Below are 19201 nucleotides of genomic sequence, written 5' to 3'. Positions count from 1 at the left end.
CACTGCAGCAAGGTTCTTCCACCATGCAGGGATTTATTTCCAGCCAGCTTTGGAGACACCAAGCTGCTCAATTCTTCCAAGTCCCTGTTCCTACACAGATCCTCTCACACACACAGATCCCTTGCACTGTGGTGACTGACACCACCGTCACACCTTGCTGACACACTGAGGGGGTGGAAGGACAATTTCTGCCTGGCCAGAAAGAGTGGTGGGACTAATTTTGCTCCTCAGAGGTTCAAATTCACCATGGGAGTATATCCCCACTCCCTGTGACCCTGTGCACCACCTCTGCACCCTCCCTTCCCTGCTTGCACCATCCATCCTCCCACAAGCACATTCCTCACAAGAGCTGGCTTGTGCAGGGATGCAGACTTTAGCGCTGTCAAGGGACACTGAAGAGATTCCCAAGCCTCACAGGTCTTTTTAGAAGCCCATTCTGAGCTGCAAAGGGGCCAATCAATAACATTTGGGAAGAGCTCTGACCCTGCCAGGACCAATCGGGACCTCCAGTCCCATCCCTACACAGCTCTGTGCAAGCTTCACACACCGGAGGAGAGGTTGCACAAAGCAGTCCCCATGTTTGTGCACAGCCTCCAGAAGAGGTTAAAGCTGCTTTCTAAATCCTCCTCCAAGGGACTGCAGTCTCATTAGGATGCACACACAGCGGCAGGAGTGCTTCCAGCCCCATGTTTTCCCCAGCAGCACCACCTACACTCTCAGCAACATGAACACCCATCGATCCCCACTTCCAGCTATGGAGCCAGCTGGGTGCAGCAGGTTTTACAGGTATGCAGCAAACCTCCTGTTCCCTCTCTGCCCAATCCTCCCACACCGAAAGAAACTTAAAACCATCACATAACACTGACTCCCAGCTCTCAACAGTTCCAACAGCTGCTAATTGACAATTCTAATTCAAAGGAAGCTTCCACACTGACACTTTAGCACCAACATTCCTGAAGTGTCAAAGGTTTCCGGGCCATGAAGGCAGGCAGCCCAGCCAGGTGGGGAGGGAGCACAACACCCCCCAAGCCTACCTTGAGCACCGGGAACAGGATAAAACAGATTAATCCCAAGTAACTGGGAAGTGGCCCAGCTGAGCCAAGGCAGGCAAGGATGAGACAGGGATGCAGGGAGACAGATGGTTGTGCGCATTTATTCTCCTTTGATAAAAATGGTGTATGCAAATTACACAGCCATGGAGGCTCCTGGGAAATACCACCCTGCTGGTCCTGGGGAGTCTCTTGGACAGTCAGAACATTCAAACACACCAGAATGGAAGGGGGGGGTGGAGGATGGATCTGAACTGGGAAGAACACGAACTTCAACATTTTCCAGTGAAGCAAAAAGACCGTTAGCTTATTTTTCCATTTCCTTTTTAGTTTTCACACTTGTAGAAACGAGCCCAGTGAGCATAGAAGTCAATGCCCCTGGACACCTCTGACCAGGAACCACATGACTTGGGCAGAAACACACCTTCTGAACACCTTCCTCTGCACAGCACCATCAACTCAAGCTTAAGAACTGCACACCTGGTCGCTGCACACCCCTGGGCTCTGTTACACCACCCCCAGAGTGTAAAGAGGCCACACTTCAAATGCAGGTTTTGCACCCATTAACCCTCTACCAGGAGACTGGAGGCACCTGTGAGTGAGGGACACGGGCTTGGTTCATCCCAGGAAACATTAAGACAAATGACATCAGAAATTCTCAGATAATTTCAATTTTTCTTTTGATCCATTCCCAATAAGATGCTGAGAGAAATAACCAATCCCCAAACTTGGCTCAATTTTTTAAATATTTGCCTGAAAGGAGGGCTAGGGGAGGAATCATGTACAGTTAAAATCAAGCTACTCAAAACACAATCATTCAGGTAAGTAACTAGAAGTATCGCCTCTACCATCTAGAGAGAGAGAGAAGAGTGTCTGAGACAGGGCATATTTAGGAAAAAATACACATCTGAAGTCTCTGTGGCCACGATGAGAACTGGAATCCACATACAAGCCAGTTAAAGAGCATTTCAACATGAAATCTTAACTTAGTAGGAAGGTCAGGGGTTAAGCTGTATCTTTTTGTTTTAAATACATGGACAGCTGTCAGATATGAAAATGATGGCGGGCTTTCCGGAAAGATCCCCTGTGCATGTGTATGGATGCATGTGCTGACGTCTGTGGGGCAGCAGGACAGAGTTTAGGAAGGCTGGGAGCCCAGCAGTCTCTCGATAGCTGCGTTGATGTCCCCACCGGTGGCGATGAGCGCCTGGAGATTGGCCTCACGGTTGATGAAGCCCATGGCATTCAGCTGCTCCAGTTGCTGTTGGAATCGCACTTCGGGACTCTGCGCCTGTGAGGGAAAGGACAGAAAACCTGGAGTCAGAGAGCACAGGCAGCATTCCAACACGGGCAGTGCCAGCAGCCTTGGCTGTGCAGGAACTCTGATCTCAGCTTCAGGCTCGTGTGGGGATAGTCTCCATGTCCCCTTGGGCTGTGGCACAGCAGCCACACCAGAGTCCTGGTTTGGTACTGACAGTGGCAGCAGTGCAAGGAGAAGGATCCCCAGCACACTGAGCTTAAACCTCTCAAAGGGTTCAACACCCCAAAGAGTCAGCCAGACCCCAACACCAAACCTGGCCTAGAGTAGCACAGTCACAAGAGATTGCTGGGGACCACATCCCCTGAATGGGGTGAGGCGGGGAATCCCCTGGAGACCTCCCTGCCCATGCCAGCACCCGCTGGGCGTTACGTACTTGAGAGCTTCCTCCGGCCAGCAGCTGAATCATCTGCTGCATGAGCTGCTGTTGAGGGTTACCACCCCCAGCTGGAGAGGCACTGGCCGGCGTCGAAGCGGAGGGAACGGGGTTCTCCGGGATTGTGCTTCCTCCTGTGGAGGACGGGGGCATCCGGGGCATGCCGAAGGAGCCGAGGCTGCAGAGAAAGGCAGGGCATGCTCAGGGTGACGCTGGCACTCTGGGAACCCCACCAGAGTGGGCCAGCAGGGCAACCAGCACAAGCAACTGGGCTGGCCCTCACTGAAGGCCCTGCTACAGGGCAGCTCTGAAAATAGAACAGGCTGCATCCATGTTCTGGTCACACATGGCACTGGGAGTGAGCAGAGCTAACAGAAGCCTGCAGAGAACTGCTGTGATGGAGCATGACCCCCAGTGACAGTGAGCAGAGAGCTCAGGGCTGCCAGTAGATCAGCCTGCCCCAGCACACCCACCCAGCCTTGTGTATGTCCATCTCATACTGTTCTCCAGAGATAAAATTCTTGAGTTCAGTCCACACCAAATGCAGCAAACAAAGGATGGGGGAAGGAACAAGTGCATTCCAAACCTCTTCTCCAAAAAGAAAGGGTCAAGGACTTCCAATGAAGCACAAGCAAGCATCAAGTGCTGATTAGCTCACACAGACAGGCTGGCAGGCACACACACCAGCACAAGTCCCAGTGACAAAGCACCCTAAGCAGATGAATCCACAGGCAGATGAATTCTGCCTGCTGGTACTGGGCATGGCAGTTCTGCCTGCATGGCCCCACTCTGAAGTGTCTGTACCTTGGCACTAGTCCGGGGGCCTCCGTCTGCAGCGTCTGGAGTCCCTGCTGGATCTGGAGCAGGGCCTGCATGGCGCGGGGGTTGGTGAGGATGGACAGGGAGTCCGGGTTCTGCATCTGGGGACCAAGGCAGAGAGACACCACGGTACCAACCGGTGAGAGCTCAGGCAGCCAGAGCTCCACCACTGTCACACCTGAGCCAGCGCCAAGCTGTGCCTCTTGCCTGTGGCCAGTGCTGGCCTTCATGTCTGGATCCTCCTCCAAGGCTCCAGACTGCAGGGCTCACCTGCAGGAATACTCACAGAGCTCACAACAGGTTTCCTGAATGAACTGGGTGAATCAGATTAGAACTGGGGACACATGCCTTTGGGCTCTGATTTACCTGAGAATCAGCTGCTTTAGCACAATTAGCTGTGTATTTTTTGTAAACTCAACACAGTGAGAGATGGTCTACACAGGGGTTCCAAGCAGCTTAACAGGCCTAATCTGGAGTCCACCTTTCAGTAATTCAGATGAGTTAATTCAGACTACCTTGTCTAACCAAGTTCTTCCTCTGTGTCTCCCCTGTGCAACCCCTTTCCTTCCTCAGCCCAGCCCCCCAAGCCCACATGCTTCCTAGTGCACTCAGTCAAGCAGCTGAGATCCTGACTGTCCCACAGTGCGGGGAGAAGCTCTGGAGCCAGGGGCTGAGGGCAGCACAGGGCCAGCCAGAGGCCTTTACCTGCTGCAAGAAGACAGGGAGCTGAAGGCGGAGCTGTTCTTGAAGCTGTGGATTCCCAGCAAAGAGGGGGACATTTACCATGATCTAGCAAGAGACAGCACATGTAGGTAGGATCAGAGGGTTGCTGCCACTTGCTGTTAAACCCTATGCAACTAAGCCATGAAGAACAGGTCAGTCATGGGGCCCCTGACTCCCTCCCTGGGCTTTCAACATCCTCCCCTGCTAAGGGGTATCAAAACAGGACAGCTCAATTCCTGACAACAGTGTTGAACAGGGGTCACTTGGCCATGGGCAAAGAAGCACCATTCCCATGTCCCTCTAGGAGCCACCTCTTGTGTTAGGGGCTCTGCAAACACACAGGGCTCAGAGCTGGGGCTGCCTACAGGCTGTCGAGAAATACAACTAAACTGTGTATTCACTCTGCTCCAGTGTCTGCAAGAGGAACCAGTCTGACCCCAGCAGCAGGCTGACCTCACACTGAGCTCATGGCCTGCCTGGCAACAGCTGACAACTGTAACACTTTTACCTGCGCTGCAAAGTCCGGGTTCTGGGCAAGAGTTTGCATCATGCTCCGCATGTAGGGGGCAGAGATCATATTCTGCATCAGCTGAGGGTTTTCGGAAATCTGCTGCAGGAGTCCTTGCATCTCTGGGCTGTTGAACATGCCTGCGAGGGGAAAGGAAGACAAAGGAAGATCCCTTATGAGCCTGAGCACCACTGCCTTGCCTGAAACACAATGGGATAGGTGACAGCATTGGCTGTACTCCACCCCCTGGCCAGCAGTGAACACGTGGACTCTATCTTGAGAGCTTCAGGGACAGCAGAGTTCCCAAAGGAGCCATCCAACAAGCGCATCACAATAATTCATCTATCTCCAAGCAGGCTAGACCCATTCCTCTGGATAGCAGCAGCAGAGGACAGGGCCCAAATGCCAGAGGAACTGGCCCTCCAAGGAAGCTTGGGTGACCTGCTCAGCCAGCAGCACCCTCTGGTTCTTCCCTTACGTACCAGCGCCGATGCTGGCAGCATTCAGCCCAAAGGGGTTGGATACAGTCGGGGTGCCCTGGGTGGTTGCCGAGCCTGTGCTCCCTTCACTGCTGGGTGCCTGACTCTGGGAAGCAGGGGGTGTGGGACTCCAGGGGTTTGGCAACGGCTCTCTGTTCTCTGTCCGCAAAGGCTGAGAGCTCGAGCTGTCAGAATTCCCCGTCAAGGAAGAGAAAGGATTGTTGCCAAACTAGGGAGAAAAAAAGAAAGAAACAGATGGAATCAGTTAGTCCCAGCAGACCAACCCCAGCACTGAGCGAGCCAGGGAACAGCCGATCGTATTCAGCCAAGTCCAGAATTTGCTAAACACGTGCCATGATTTGCCTCCTGAGAAATCTGCAATCCACAACACACCCCACTGAGAAAAGACCAGGCTCAGGAGTGGCCACAGCCCCAGATTCAGCTCCCAAATGCAGGGCTTCAAAATGTCCCTGTAAAGCCACCACCCAGACATAGCAGTAGGTAATGCTGGACTGGAATATGCCTGCAGAGCCCTCTGCAGCCAGACCCGTGCTCCCTCCTCCTGCACTACCAGCCAACTGGATCTGAGCCAGCTCCGTTCCGAAGGCATCAAGCTCCAGTTAATCCAGTGAGCAGAGGGCTGTGCTAACAGTGACAGGGCCTGCCTATGGTCAGAGCTGGCATCCAGCCTGCTGGGGGACTGGAGGAGCCAGAGCAGGCCTCTCCAACACCTCAACCCCTGTCATGAGAGGCACTGCACCATGTTCTCTGGCCAGTGCCTGCACTGGAGCGGAGGAATGAAGAGCTACACTCTAGGATAACTGTCCCATCAGCACAGGGGACAGGTCAAGACCCTTTTCCCACACTACACCCCACTCACAGGAACGCAGCCAATACCTGCTCCCTGGCAGCACTAAACATGGGCTCCTGGATGTCCGTGTACATCCGGCGCAGGGCATTGTATCCTCCTGGAATGCTCTCGAGGTTACTCAAAGCACGGTCCTGATTCCGCATCATCTCCTGCATCATGGCAGGGTTACGAGCCAATTCCATCGTCTGGGAGAAGGAGGAAAAAGTGGAAAGCTCAGGCCCACATGCACCATTGAAGGGCCAGAGTGGATCAAAAGCCTGGTCAGCAGTAAAGCCTTGAAAGAGTTAAATCTTAGCTCCCAGGAGAGAGAGGATAATTAAACCCTATTCACAGGCAGAAAGCAGAGAGATCATTTATCCAAGCAAAGAGAGCCCAGGGATCCAGGCTCCTCCACAGCCTTGCTCAGCTCTCCTCCTTCTCAGCCTTGGTTCAGCTCAATGAAACTGTCCTGTTCCTAAGCAGTATCAGGATATCCAAATATTCAACACCCATATGCTCCCACACAGACTGGATGGACTACATACAACAAGCAGGAAGGTGGGTTCTTCCACCCTCTCCAGACTTTTGATGGCTCTCCCCTGCACAAAGAATATCCAGGTCTCATTTGAGGAATCACTTAAGTACAGATTATTCATAATTTAGTCCTGCAGCTCTGGAATTTCATGTATGGTTGACACAGCTGAAAGCAGAATAACTGAGAAGCAGATGGAAACTAGGCCCATTCAGCACTATCCTCTTGACAAGCCTTCCCAGGAAACAGCAGAGTCCTGTAAATGGCTGTTAACACCCAGATTCTCACTGATCCCTAAGGATTCCCTTCTGATGAACCTTTGGTCTTCCAGACAGCCAGCCCTCTTGGACACAGATCCTCTCTGTTCTGGATAAAATGAGAGCCCTCTGGGATCCCAGCCTCTACTAGTGCTCCCCACTGACGCAGGTAGTGAAACACTCACTGTACAGCTCTGGAGTCTCTACGTAATCCATCAAGAGAACTAGAGAGAAACAAAGAGCTTTTACAGTAGCTTCACTTCTCCAGCACTGTTTTTACTCCCATTCCTGAATCACAACACAGTAGCCTTGTAGTCAGCATATTAGGAAAATTCCAGCATCCCTTTTTTCCCCAATACACCATGGATTCAATAGCTCTGAAAGGGAGGTAAGAGTTGCAAGGATGTGGGTTGAGTAATCAGTATTCACATAACTCAAGACCATGATCTGTTTGTGGGGAGCTCACAACAGGAAGGAATAGATTTCCAAAACCACTGCTCTGGCATTCCCACTCCTCCTCTGCAGCACAGACACTGATGTTGGTCCACAAAGACTCTTCTCAACACTCTTTACTGAGCCCTGGTGTGACTCACCTGCCTCATGAGCTCAGGGTTATTGAGCATGTGGCTTATCTCTGGATTTCGCTCCATGAGCTGCTGCATCTGGGGATTGGCCATGATCATCTGCCTCATGAGGTCAGGGTTAGACATCATGTTCTGCACCAAGGGATTCTCCATGATCTGGGAAAGCATCTCTGGGTTGGACATCAGCTGCCGCTGCATCTGCTGCTGGAGCTCCATGAAGTTGGCAGAGCCCATCCCAAGGTTGCCCAGCCCAGTGATGCCACCAAAGCCAGCTGGAGAGGGAACAACACATGGGAAGAAAGGTGTGAGTCAGTAACTGTCAGCAACTGCAAAAAAGGACAGGCCCATAAGCTGAACTGCATCCCCACAAATCCAGGGGTATCCTGTATTTCTATGGCAGCCAGCTCTGAGTAAGGATATCCCTACACACACACACACACCACTGAGTGGCACTACCTTGAGCAGGGACACAGAGGTGTGCCATGGGAGTGATTCACGCAAAGCCCACGACAAGCAGAGACAACAATAGGGGTCAAGAACCCCAACTCTTTGGTCTAATCCCAGAAAATCCTTCCTTCTCACAGCCCCCACTTACACAGGATGGACGCAGCACTGTTGGGGCCTCCATCTCCAGGACCTCCCAGGGTCCCCGACCCGCTGCTCCGTCTGCTGCCACTCCCTGCGTCCGTACCAGCACTGCTGGATGTAGAGGGCTGAGATGGGGCAGCAGGAGAAGAAGGGGTTGCAGTCGGGGCAGAAGCAGCACTGGGGGCAGAAGCAGCAGATGTTGAATCCTGGACCCTGCAAAGTATAAAAAGTATTAAACTCCTGGTACCAAGGAAGTGCATGGGGAGTCCTCTGCAGGGACACAGAATGCACACCCCACGATGACTGGGCTCCCAGCACACCAGTCATCCCCACAGCAGCCAGCTCCAGCTTCCATCCCAACTCTGCCTGCACTGATCCACAAGCTGTGCTCCCAGATGTCTTCTGTCTGCTGGAATCTGCCTCCCATCCTGATGCACTGTAGCCCCTGACATGCTGTCTTGGCCCACGCAGAGTGGCTGGACGGGTCTTACCCTGAGTTGTATCCAGCTCTTCCTTGAAAGCCACTGAACTATTTACTGCAGCCATATCCTTGAGCAATGAGTGTGCTCCAAACAGGAAAATTCTTCTGCTGCTCCCACAGAAACCACAGGAGGTTACAGCAGGGCTAGTGCACGGGGTAAACAACAATGTTCACTTCTGAATATTCCTATTAGTGCTTTTGGGGCAAAAAGAAGCATTGGCATTACTGTACAAAGAGGGAAACTGAGGCACTAGGCAGCCCACGCCTGTCTCACAAAGCCATAGAACATTTCATTGGCTCCAAATTCCAAATTCCCAGCTCTGCCACTGGCTGCATCTTGATGCAAGGTTGATCCTGCTCCAACACAAGTTGTCTGGAGCTTCTTTTAACACACCCACACAGGCACTGTGCTGTAAGCGCAGCAGGCGCTGGACATCATCTTTGCTGAATACACCATCCCAGGTTAATACCTTGTTACCACAGTTACTCCTCAAGCGTTACAGGAATTTCAAAGAGAACATTTGAAGATTTTCTGAAGCTTCTGCAGTCATGACAGTGAGTCCTAGACTAGTGTTGAAGAGCTTTCATTAAATTAGACCACAAAATTCACTTTACTCACCTCAATAATGCTATTATACCTCTGACAATATGAACAATGATTTCATGATTTTTTTTTTTCCCAAACCAAGAATTATTCCTTTCCTTTATCTCCCTTTCCTTTTTCACTCTTCTAGAACTTGAAAAATCAACCCTGAAGGTCCCTGTCCACTGTCCAGACTAACCTGACTGCTACTGAAAACCAGTGGCCTGACAGAGGCAAAGACTGGGGAAACAAAGCAAATGGGAAGCTGAACAAGAAAGGAAGAAGGAAGCTAGAGAAAGGGCACTTGGCTTCTCTTAGCCTCTTCTCACAGGAAGAGGCTGTAATGTCTTCAGTAAGCACTTATCTAGGACTATTAGCAGGAGCAAAATGAGCAGCCCTAATTCATCCTTTGAAATGGTTCACCAATACTACATTTATAGTGGAAAGAGCATCAGCCTCTCAGGCTACCTGGAGAGGCAAAATCCAAGGAGAGGCTGCAAACTTGGCAGTATACTTCCTTGTGTTTGTAAAAAACAGGTGGAAAAAAAACCAAAACGGAGGAAAAAAAAAATCTTGATTAATGCAGCTCTCCCAGGGGACAGCAGAACTGCACAGAGACATAGCCCTGGAGCTCCCCAGGAGCTGGGTCACACTGTGGCTGGAGCCTGAGGCACAGCTGTGAAGATCAATGAAATGTGGCTGCAACTAAAGCAAAGAAGCTATTCCCAAAATCCTTCCATGCCCACCACCCCTCTGGGAAGTGCTGGGAAGAGCTAAACCTGCAAGACCCTGAGGTCAGCCCTGTGTCCTGTTCTCAGTCTGAGGCCTGTGGTGCACATGAGCCACATCCCCACTGGAAACTGCCCCAGGTGCACCCATAGCACCACATGAGCAAACCCCCACACTGCCCCATGTCCGTGGTTGAGGCCCAAGCCTCTGCACACTCCTGATGTGGAGCATCCCCTGTCTGCACCAGCCTGTGCAGCTGTGCCTCCAGGGGCCACACAGGTGCCCCACAGGGCTCTGCATGCCATGTGCCACTTGTGGCACCTCAGAGAGCCTGAGCACAGGCTCCGAGCTGAGTATGTAGCAGGTGACAGAAAACCCAGGTACTGGCTTCTACAGCAACAATTCACTGGGAAAGTAATTTCTTTTATCAGAAACTTCTTCTACAACTTTTGCTGGTTTGCTAGTACTAGTATCCATTTCTGATGGGCTCTTCCAAGACACACACACACAAGTAACGTTAAAGGACCAGCCCCTCCAGGTATCTGCCATACACCATCACAGCTGTGTCATCCATGACACCAGGTGACAAACCCCATTGCTGTGTGGCACAGCTGGGGCAGGGAAAGCTCACCAGGATCATCACAATCAGTTATTCCCATTTGACCCCAGCCCCCTCAAGACTAAACTCTTACTTCTGCGGAGTCTTAATGACCAAGTGAACAGTGAGCCCATCTTTGATCCCATGCTGATTCAATGTGTCTCCATCCTTCAGGATCTTCCCAGCAAAGATCAGAACCAGCTGATCCTGTTTGGCTTTAAACCGTCTAGAAATCTCTTCTTTGAACTGAAAAACAAACAGAGCATTTTTCAGATAAAGGACTGGTACCAATAACATAAAGCTCCAGGGATCACATCTACTCTGGGAACACCACAAGAAACTGACAAGCCCTCAGAGCCCACAAAGGTACCACAAAGTCACCAGCTGCTGATGATGTCTGAGGTATTAATGAGAACCAAAACAAAGCAAAGACAAGCTCTGAAATCACAAACTATGCAGTAAATCTCAGAAAAAAGAGAGCCATTCCCTCAGAATAGCTGAAGGCTTCCAAAGCCAGACCAGTTGTGCTTCAGACCTAACCCAAACACACCATTTATCCTGAATGACTGGTTTCGTCTGCTCATGTGAGATTTTTTCCTAAGGAAAGCCAAACTCTGATTTAATACAGGACAGAGCTCTATGGAAAAGGGAATAATCCCTTATCAGCCTATGGAAATAAACTAGGTCTTCTCCAATTCCTATTTCTGCAACTGAATTCCCTGTGAGCATGCCACAGAGCATGGGCACCTCTTCTTTACTGTGTGCTGTGCTGAGATTTACACCTGCAAGCAAGACTCTCACTGCTGGCCCTGCCAGGGCTTTCCCAGATTGATTTGGAGGAAATAAAGTCTTGCACTTGGAAAACTACAAACTGTAGGGAACTCAGAGGGGAAGGCCAGGATGGAGAGTGAAACACATGCCAGAGCTCTCAGCATTCGCACCAGAACTCTAAAAACAAGGGTGGGCACACCACAGCCCTGGTCCCAGATCACCCTGTCTGTCTCTCCCCTCACAGCCCTATGCCCTGCCTTCACAAAGCCCTCACTCTACACTCCCTGTACCAATGGGCTCCCCGGACAGAAAGGATCAGGAGGGCCACACGTGCACAGCCCCTGCCCACGCCATGGGCTGCTGCCCAGAGATCCCTGCCAGGCCCTTCACACGCCAACCAAAGCGCGCAGACAGCCCAGCGCAGAGCCCATGACACCTTGTCCCAGCGGGCATCGCCACTTCCTCAATGCCAGGGCCAGCCCTAGACCCAGCCCCTGCCAATCCCAGCCTCTGCTAACCTCAGCTCTTACCAATCCCAGCCTGCTCTCGCTCCCTAGCAGGTGCAGAACCCCCCGCCAGCGCACCCGCGGAAGAGCCGATGTTTCCTTTCCTCCACCTCATCCAGCGTCGGTCCCAAACACCTGCCCGGCTCGTCTCCCCTTGCCCGGGGAATCTGCCTCCAGAGAAGTCCAGACCTACGCCAGGACCCCCAGCTGCAGCCCCGGCAGCCCCCCACGCACTCATACGGCTCTGCTCACAATCCCAACACCTTTCCCACACCTCCGCTCACGGAACACTCTCCCACGCAGCCCAGCCCACGGGCCGAGCCCCCAGACCCCACCCCGGTCCTTCATACCCCTCCCACTGCCACCACCCCCAAAGCCGCTCTCCGAGTCCCTCAACTATTGTGGTTTCGACACCCACGACCCTCCCACAGATGAGCCCCCCAGATCACCTCCCGCCCTCGGGACTGTTTCTCCTCCAAAGCCTTCCAAGCACCTGCCCTCCTTCAGATCTCCCCGCTCCCTCCCACACTGGCTCCAGTAAGGCCCAAAGGTCCGGGGTGCCCCGAAGCCAGTCCCAGCCCTGATCCGGGTCTCCAGGAGGCCCCCTGGACCCTCTGAGTGTCCCCCCAGCCCAGAGCCCCCTTCCCCCGCTCCTCAAGCCCGCCCGAAATTCTTCCCCGCCCCAAACTCAGGCCCGTTCCCAAAAACCCTTCACCCCACTCCTCGATCCCTCAGCCCCCCGGACCAGCCGCCCCCGCCCCTCAACACCCGCGACAGCCCCCCCCCAGGCCTCTCCGCCCCCCCGACCTGTCCCCGCCCCCACCTCGCGCACGGAGGCGCCGTCCGCGATGACGATCTCCTCCTTGTCCTTGGGGGTCTTCACGGTGACGCGGATGAGCGCCCCGCCGGGCCCTGCCTGGCCGTCCCCGCCGGGCCCGGGGCCGGGGCCGCCGCCGCCGCCACTCGGCTCCGCCATCTTCACCGCCCGCCGCCAGCCCGGGCCACCGCCACCACAGAGAGCCGGGAGCGGCGCCACAGCAGCTCCTCGGTCCACGACAGCGCTCCCCGGCGGCCCGGAGGGACAGCGGCAGCGCGCGTGCGAGGGGGGACAGAGCGGGGCGGGGGAGGCACAACGGGAGCGGAAAGAGGGGGCCAGAGCCTGGGGAGGGCAGAACGGGGAGGGGATGCTGCCCGAAGGGCCCCACCGGTGCCCCCAACGACCTCCCCTTTAACCGGCCACATCCCCGATCGCCTCGGTCACCGAGGACCCACGCCTGCCCCGTGCTCCCTTTTGCTGCCGAGGCCCCTGTCGAGTCCCGGCGCCCCCGGACGCCCTCCCACGGGGACACCGGCAGGGCTCGGGCGGGACTACAACCCCCGGGACGCTCCGGGCCCGGCGCGGCCCCGTGACGGCGGCGCGCGGCCCGGCCCCACCCCCGGCGCGCGGTCTCGGCGGCGGCCATGCTGCGGCCCAAGGCCCTGACGCAGGTGCTCAGCCAGGCCAACACCGGCGGCGTCCAGAGCACGCTGTGAGTGCGGGGGGCCGGGCGGGGGGCGGCTTTCCCCGAGCGGGCCCTGATGCAAGGTGACATCTTTCCCTCACGGGGACGTGCTTTCCCTGCCCAGGGATGTTTCCCTTGTGCCCATCCCGGTAGATGCTGCCCGTGCCCGAAGATGCTGCCTATCGTTCCCCCGCCCCTGCCCCTGTCCTTGCTCCCAGCCCTTGCTTCTGCCCCAGTCCCTGTCCCTGCTCCTGCCTATGCCCCTGCACCTTCCTCGGGCATGCTGCCCTCGTCCCTGCCCCAGCGATGCTGCCAGTCCCTGTCCCTGCATCGGGGGATGCTCCGTGCTCCTGTCCTGAGAATGCTGCCCCAGCCCAAAGATGCTGCCTGCCTTTCCCCTGCCCCCAGCCCCTGCTTCTGCCCCTGCCTGGAGAAGCTTCTTGCTCCTGTCCTGATCCTGCCCAGGGATGCTCCCTGTCCCTGCCTGGGGAAGACTAGGCCCCTTCCAGAGGCAGGCATGGGACTGAGACCTCACCCCCTGCATGGAGCTGGGCTATAGATGGTGATGGGACCGTGCACAGTGTGTGGGGCCGGGGCCTTGCACCGTTCCTGATGTCTGGTGCTGGGATGCCTCCTGCACAGTGCAAGGGTGATGCACAGAGCTAGGGCTGTGCAGTGTTTGTCTCTCAGGCTCATGCCCAGCCTGTGGCAGGTCCCACTGCTTCAACAGACAGAGCCACTACAGCCCTGCACTGCCCTGCTTGGGCCTGGGGCCACTGCAGAGCCTTCTGGCTTTGAAGCCCCCCCACCCCCTGCCAGACCCCTGCAGAGTGGGGGTGTCTTGGGAGTGGGTGGGGGGGTTTGCTGTACCCCTGGTACTGAAAGGGGGTCTGGTGTTAGAGGCATTAGTTTGTCCTACCGTGTCCTTCCCAGGCTGCTGAACAACGAGGGATCCTTGCTTGCCTACTCGGGTTATGGTGATACTGATGCCAGGGTCACCGCAGCCATTGCCAGCAACATCTGGGTGGCCTATGACAAGAATGGGCACCAGGCATTCAATGAGGACAACCTCAAATTTATCCTCATGGACTGTATGGTACGTGAGGCTGTGGCCTGCCCTGCCCTCCCTGGGGGCCTGGCTGTGGTGCCAGGACCATGCTGGGGGTCCAGGCCAAGCTGGGGTGCAACAGGTGCTGTTTCTCCCTGGGCAGGAGGGGCGAGTGGCTATCACACGGGTGGCAAACCTGCTGCTCTGCATGTACGCCAAGGAGACGGTCGGATTTGGGATGCTGAAAGCCAAGGTAACGCTGATGGGGAGGTGCCGGAGGGTCAGCAGGGCTGCAGACTTAGAGTTGCAAAACCCACCTGGGCGTGGCTCATGCCATTCTCTGCTTGCAGGCACAGGCACTGGTCCAGTACCTGGAGGAGCCGCTCACACAGGTGGCTGCATCGTGAGAGGGCAGTGGAGGGCTCTGAGGTGCCTCTGGGCTCTGACACCGTCACCGTCACTGGCATGACCTGGGCGTGAGTGGCCCCATGGGCATCCCGGAGCTCTAGTGTGGTCTTAAAAAAAAATACAAATACAATTTGTATTTGTCAGGAATACAAAAGCTGGGGTAATAAAAGTGTTTGATGCTTGTGTCCATCGTGTCTGTTGTCGGGGAGCTGAGGGGTAACAAAACCTGGCTGGGCTAGAGGTGCCTGGGCAGTGTTTGGGAATTGCCCTGGGGAAAGACAAGAAGTTGCAAGGGGCTGTTATCAAAGAAGAGAGGTTACAACAGCCGAGCCCCTGCACAACCCTGCTGGTCACACTGGATAGCTGGAGGTGGTGGGGGGTCCTTCCCGTCCCAATTTCCCTGGCTTTCACACGATGGCAGCAGAGGCGAGGGAACATTCACAGCGGCGGGAGCCGGGCTGAGCGAGGGTTCTGCTCCTGGCACAGCTGCCCTCGCTGCCATCCTGCTCTGCCCATGCTGCCCCGGTCTGCTTTGCTGCCATCGCAGCCCTTTGTCCCCGCCCGTGCCACCTTCACTGCGCACGCTGCCCGTGTCGCCCCCGCTGTCCTGTGCACGCTCCCCCCGCCTGCCCACGCTGCCCTTGCACCCTTCCCTGCCCGTGTTGCCCACACAGTTCTCGCTGCCCCAGCCTGCCCCGCACTCAGGATGGGGCCCTGGCTCCTCCTCCAGCCCCGTGACGGTCCCAGAGGTGACACTACCTGCCCAACCTGTGCTGCGACACCCAGTCCCACCCCTTGAGTCAAGCGGCCGCGCTGTCGCCAGCTTGGCTTCTGTCGCTGCTGCTGTCCCAGACCCTCCGCGCTCCTCTGGACCCCCTTGGCTCCCGCTCGCTCCTCGACAGAAAGGAACCTCTGCTCGCTCCGTGTCCTCCCTCGGCGCCTCCGGGAGCCCGGCCCGCCGCCTGCTCGAGGCTCGGCAGCGGGAAGGAGGAAACCCAGGGCGGCCCTGCGAGGGCAGGCGGCAGCCGGGCGACATGGGCAGCGCCGAGGAGGACTATAACTTTGTCTTCAAGGGTGAGTCCTGCGCTCGGTGCGACCCCCTCCTTCCCCAAAAGGGGTGGAGCAGAAAGGCAGGAACTGCGGGGAGGGAACGAGGGTGCCCCTTCCCCAGAGCGGCTGTGTCCCGAGCTGGGACGGTGCTGACTGCCCCCGCGGCTGGCATGGGCACCGGGAGCAGGGTCAGGGTCAGCACTGGGAGGCTCAGGGGACAAGGACCGACCACTGACAGAAGTGAGGCCAGGGCTGGTGAGCAGCGCCAAGGTCCACAGAGACCCGGGGAGATCCACACTCACCCCAAGGCTGCAGGTGTGCAGTGCCAGGCAAATTGCTGTTGTGGGATGGGGGGGTGTGTGAAATCTGGGGCTGTGTGAGGCAAAAATGCCATGAAAGCCTGTAACACCCGAGAGCAGTGGGCATTGAAGAGTCATTTGCTGCAGGTCATTTGCTGCAGTGACCTGAGCAGTGGCATGTGCAGAGAACACGGGGGTCAAACCTGAGCTGGAGAAATGTGGGCACAGGCTCACACATCCCATGCTGAGTTCCTTGGGCCCACCTGGTCTCTGCCAGGTGCTATTGGCTGGACTCTGCTGGACTCCCTCTGGATAAGTGGAGACCGACAGGCTCTGGTGTGCCACCCATCCTGAGTGCCCACTGCAGCTGGGTGGCTCAGGGCTCACCAGCATCCTTGCCCTGCTCCTGCTGCCCAGACCCCAGTAGCCATGACCCCACTGAGCAGCTCTGGGGCCACACCAGCACTAGGGAGCACAGCTAGGCTCCCACAGGGACCCCTGTTTGCTGAAGGAGCAACCACACCAGGGGTTAAACCCGCACATCTGCCCAGCCTCTGAGACTGGACAGCAAGCAATGTCCATGCAACCAGTGCTGGAAGCTGGGGCAGTTCAGTGGGATTTCTCCTTCCTTCCACAGTTGTCCTGATCGGGGAGTCCGGGGTGGGAAAAACAAATCTGCTCTCTCGTTTTACCCGCAACGAGTTCAACCATGACAGCCGCACCACCATCGGTGTGGAGTTCTCCACGCGCACAATCCTGGTGGGAGATGCCGTGGTGAAGGCTCAGATCTGGGACACTGCTGGACTGGAACGCTACCGTGCCATCACCTCAGCGTAAGGATGGGAGGCCTGAAATCCGTGCTTCTCCTGGGATGTGGGTTCAGCCCCGTGGGTGAGGATGCTGGGGGGTGGATCTGGAGCATGGAATGATGATGGGGTTCTGTAATAGGTATTACCGGGGGGCTGTGGGTGCCCTGGTCGTGTTTGATATCACCAAGCACCAGACATACGATGTGGTGGACCGCTGGCTGAAGGAGCTGTACGACCATGCCGAGGCCAGCATCATTGTCATGCTGGTGGGAAACAAGACCGACCTTGCACAGGCTCGAGAGGTGCCCATGGAAGAGGCGAAAATGTTTGCAGGTACAGACTGGCACCCCACCACAGGGCTAGGGGCTTGAGAACCTCCCCAACAGCTTGGAGCTGCACCAGTGCAGGCATCTGAACATCAATAAAGGTGCTCCAGATTGGAGCCATGTCCTCACTGGGGTCTACATCATCTCAGGGGGCTCCTCTCCTTGCAGACAACAACGGGCTGCTGTTTGTTGAGACCTCGGCGCTGGACTCCACCAATGTTGAGGAAGCATTTGAGACCATCCTGAAGGGTACAGGCACTGGTGCCGTGATGCAGCAGAGTCCCAGGGCATTGTGGGATCCCTTTCCCAGGGATGCAGGGCTGGGCAGATGACATGCAGCACTTCTCTCCCTGCTCCACTTGAGCTATTTGGGGTTAGCTTCCTTTGGGAACTTTGGGGTTAGTAACCATTTGGGGTTAGCTTCATGAGGTCTTTTGGTGTTGTCTTTCTGTCTGCTTTGGTTTTCAGCCTTTGGTGCTGGGTGTTTCACTTCCCATACCAAAGCTTTGTTCTCATGTCCCCTGGGCATCCCTGAAGCCCCAGGAGCTGCTTCTCCCCCATAATCTCCAGTCTTCTTCCTGTTGTCCTGGGCTCATGAGTTGGTGTCTCCAGCATCCTGCCAAACCGGCTGTGGGGACCTGGGGGGCCAGGGATGGAGTCCAAGAGCAGCTCTCCAGGAATGGCAGCCAGCAGCATCCGGGCAGTGAGCTGTGCCATGCTGTGCTGAGCCATGCCAAGCCATGTGGTGCTATTCCATGCCATGCTGTGCCGTGCAGTGCTGTGCTGAGCCAGCCTGGCCCAGTGAGCTGCCAGCCGCAGAACAGGGTGAAGCACTAATCCCAGGTTGGGCAAGAGGAAATTGCCCAAGCACAGGGTGTTCCCCAAGTGCTGCAGGGATGCGACTTGTGGGAGCTGTTCCCTTGTCACCCCTCAAGTCACCCCTCTGCTGCGTAGAGGGGAAGGAGAGCCACCGGCGTGCCGAGCTGTGGGCGAGCAGTGGGGGCTGCAGGCTTGAAGCTGCCTCTGCATCCCCAGGGGGTCTTGGCTGACACACTTTTTCTTTGGCAGAAATCTTCTACAAAGTGCAGAAGCAGAAGCAGAGGAGCAGCCAGAGCAACACGGTGTCACTTGCCAGTGAGAATCCTGCAAGCACGGCCCCAGCACAGGCAGAGAGGCGCCCGTGCTGTGTGGCCCTCTGAGCCACTGGGCAACCTGGGAACTCTCCCAGGGACCCCCACAGCCCCGGGACACACCAGTGGCCACCAACACAGGCTGGTGTCACCCTGTCTGCAGTGCCACTCCTGTCCTGGTGCAGTGGGGACCAGCAGCCTGGGCAGGGGCCAAATTCTGCCGTAAACAGTGAGAAGCGCCAGTTCCATGAGCTCTTCTCTCTCTGTTTCATTTCTGCTGAGCCCTGATTAGCATCACCACTGTCACGCGTTGTTTCAGCCCTTCTGGACCTCCAGGGGAAGGGGACCAGGACACCCCCAAGGCACCTCTGGGGAAGAAGCCAGGAGGTTCTGGGCAGATGATGCCAGCTACAGGAGCCTCTCTGATTGCCTCTGGCCCTGGGCTTGCTCCTGTAGGGCCACCCTGTGCTGTGCACTGAGGATGTGGCTGACCAACAGGTGTCTGTCCCACCAGGGACTGCTCTGGAGTCAAGCCAAGCCCTGGGGTGTGAAGTGGCAGCTCTCAGCCCGTGAGCCTGTCTCATCCCTAGACATCTGTCCCATCCCTAGACATGGGGCATGTGTGGCAGCAGGACCAAACAAAGGTGCCTACTTGGCACCCGTCTGCATGGTGGGACAGGGCTCAGCACGGGGCCCAGTGCCATGGGGCCGGGAGCAGCTCCGTGTCCAGCACGGGCGTGATGCAATCATTAAAGGACTTGTGAAATGCAGATTTACTCAGCTGGAATTCCTGCGTGTTTGTGGTCAACACCCCGGGTCCCCGCCTTCATAATGTGCTGAAGATCATGGCCTCCAAAGCAGCCCAGCTGTATGCCACA

The 19201-nt window shown here is 56.0% G+C and overlaps 3 protein-coding genes across 4 annotated transcripts; 2 read left to right on the top strand and 1 right to left on the bottom strand.

Moving 5' to 3' along the window:
* Nucleotides 1-1133: 1133 nt before the first annotated feature.
* UBQLN4 (ubiquilin 4) lies at nucleotides 1134-12753 on the bottom strand. 2 transcript variants are annotated; one of them, XM_086865760.1, is made up of 11 exons: nucleotides 12575-12752; nucleotides 10569-10720; nucleotides 8091-8296; nucleotides 7505-7767; nucleotides 6170-6328; nucleotides 5276-5501; nucleotides 4794-4933; nucleotides 4268-4351; nucleotides 3548-3663; nucleotides 2744-2921; nucleotides 1134-2340 (listed from the first exon to the last, which is right to left on the bottom strand). In XM_086865760.1, the coding sequence occupies exons 1-11, from the start codon at nucleotides 12725-12727 to the stop codon at nucleotides 2188-2190; spliced, it is 1830 nt and encodes a 609-aa protein (XP_086721886.1). In that variant the 5' UTR covers nucleotides 12728-12752; the 3' UTR covers nucleotides 1134-2187. The 2 variants fall into 2 exon arrangements, with proteins under 2 accessions (XP_086721886.1, XP_086721884.1); XM_086865758.1 differs by lacking the exon at nucleotides 4268-4351 and having other exon boundaries at nucleotides 12575-12753.
* A 374-nt stretch (nucleotides 12754-13127) lies between these two features.
* Nucleotides 13128-14894, top strand: LAMTOR2 (late endosomal/lysosomal adaptor, MAPK and MTOR activator 2). Its single transcript, XM_086865761.1, has 4 exons — nucleotides 13128-13280; nucleotides 14187-14349; nucleotides 14465-14554; nucleotides 14652-14894. Exons 1-4 carry the CDS (start codon nucleotides 13213-13215, stop codon nucleotides 14706-14708), a joined length of 378 nt encoding a protein of 125 aa, XP_086721887.1. The 5' UTR covers nucleotides 13128-13212; the 3' UTR covers nucleotides 14709-14894.
* Nucleotides 14895-14979: 85 nt separating this feature from the next.
* RAB25 (RAB25, member RAS oncogene family) lies at nucleotides 14980-19099 on the top strand. Its single transcript, XM_023941749.2, has 5 exons — nucleotides 14980-15783; nucleotides 16696-16891; nucleotides 17007-17200; nucleotides 17362-17442; nucleotides 18262-19099. Exons 1-5 carry the CDS (start codon nucleotides 15744-15746, stop codon nucleotides 18390-18392), a joined length of 642 nt encoding a protein of 213 aa, XP_023797517.1. The 5' UTR covers nucleotides 14980-15743; the 3' UTR covers nucleotides 18393-19099.
* The last annotated feature ends 102 nt before the right edge of the window (nucleotides 19100-19201 follow it).

Source organism: Cyanistes caeruleus, chromosome 30 (assembly GCF_971803275.1).
Source record: "Cyanistes caeruleus chromosome 30, bCyaCae1.hap1.1, whole genome shotgun sequence".
Lineage (NCBI taxonomy): Eukaryota > Metazoa > Chordata > Aves > Passeriformes > Paridae > Cyanistes > Cyanistes caeruleus.
Note: the sequence above shows the minus strand (reverse complement) of the source record. Positions and strands in the feature narration are given on the sequence as shown.

What these genes read in the sequence shown, in the direction of transcription:
- UBQLN4 (XM_086865760.1), bottom strand. Translation starts at nt 12,727, where the DNA reads ATGGCGGAGCCGAGTGGCGGCGGCGGCGGCCCCGGCCCCGGGCCCGGC. An exon ending in ACGGCGCCTCCGTGCGCGAG is followed by an intron (nt 10,721 to 12,574) that starts GTGGGGGCGGGG and finishes TTTGTTTTTCAG; the next exon opens with TTCAAAGAAGAGATTTCTAG. An exon ending in TCCCTGTCTTCTTGCAGCAG is followed by an intron (nt 3,664 to 4,267) that starts GTAAAGGCCTCT and finishes CTTGGTCCCCAG; the next exon opens with ATGCAGAACCCGGACTCCCT.
- LAMTOR2 (XM_086865761.1), top strand. Translation starts at nt 13,213, where the DNA reads ATGCTGCGGCCCAAGGCCCTGACGCAGGTGCTCAGCCAGGCCAACACC. An exon ending in GGCGGCGTCCAGAGCACGCT is followed by an intron (nt 13,281 to 14,186) that starts GTGAGTGCGGGG and finishes TGTCCTTCCCAG; the next exon opens with GCTGCTGAACAACGAGGGAT. An exon ending in TTATCCTCATGGACTGTATG is followed by an intron (nt 14,350 to 14,464) that starts GTACGTGAGGCT and finishes CTCCCTGGGCAG; the next exon opens with GAGGGGCGAGTGGCTATCAC.
- RAB25 (XM_023941749.2), top strand. Translation starts at nt 15,744, where the DNA reads ATGGGCAGCGCCGAGGAGGACTATAACTTTGTCTTCAAGG. An exon ending in TACCGTGCCATCACCTCAGC is followed by an intron (nt 16,892 to 17,006) that starts GTAAGGATGGGA and finishes GTTCTGTAATAG; the next exon opens with GTATTACCGGGGGGCTGTGG. An exon ending in AGAGGCGAAAATGTTTGCAG is followed by an intron (nt 17,201 to 17,361) that starts GTACAGACTGGC and finishes CTCTCCTTGCAG; the next exon opens with ACAACAACGGGCTGCTGTTT.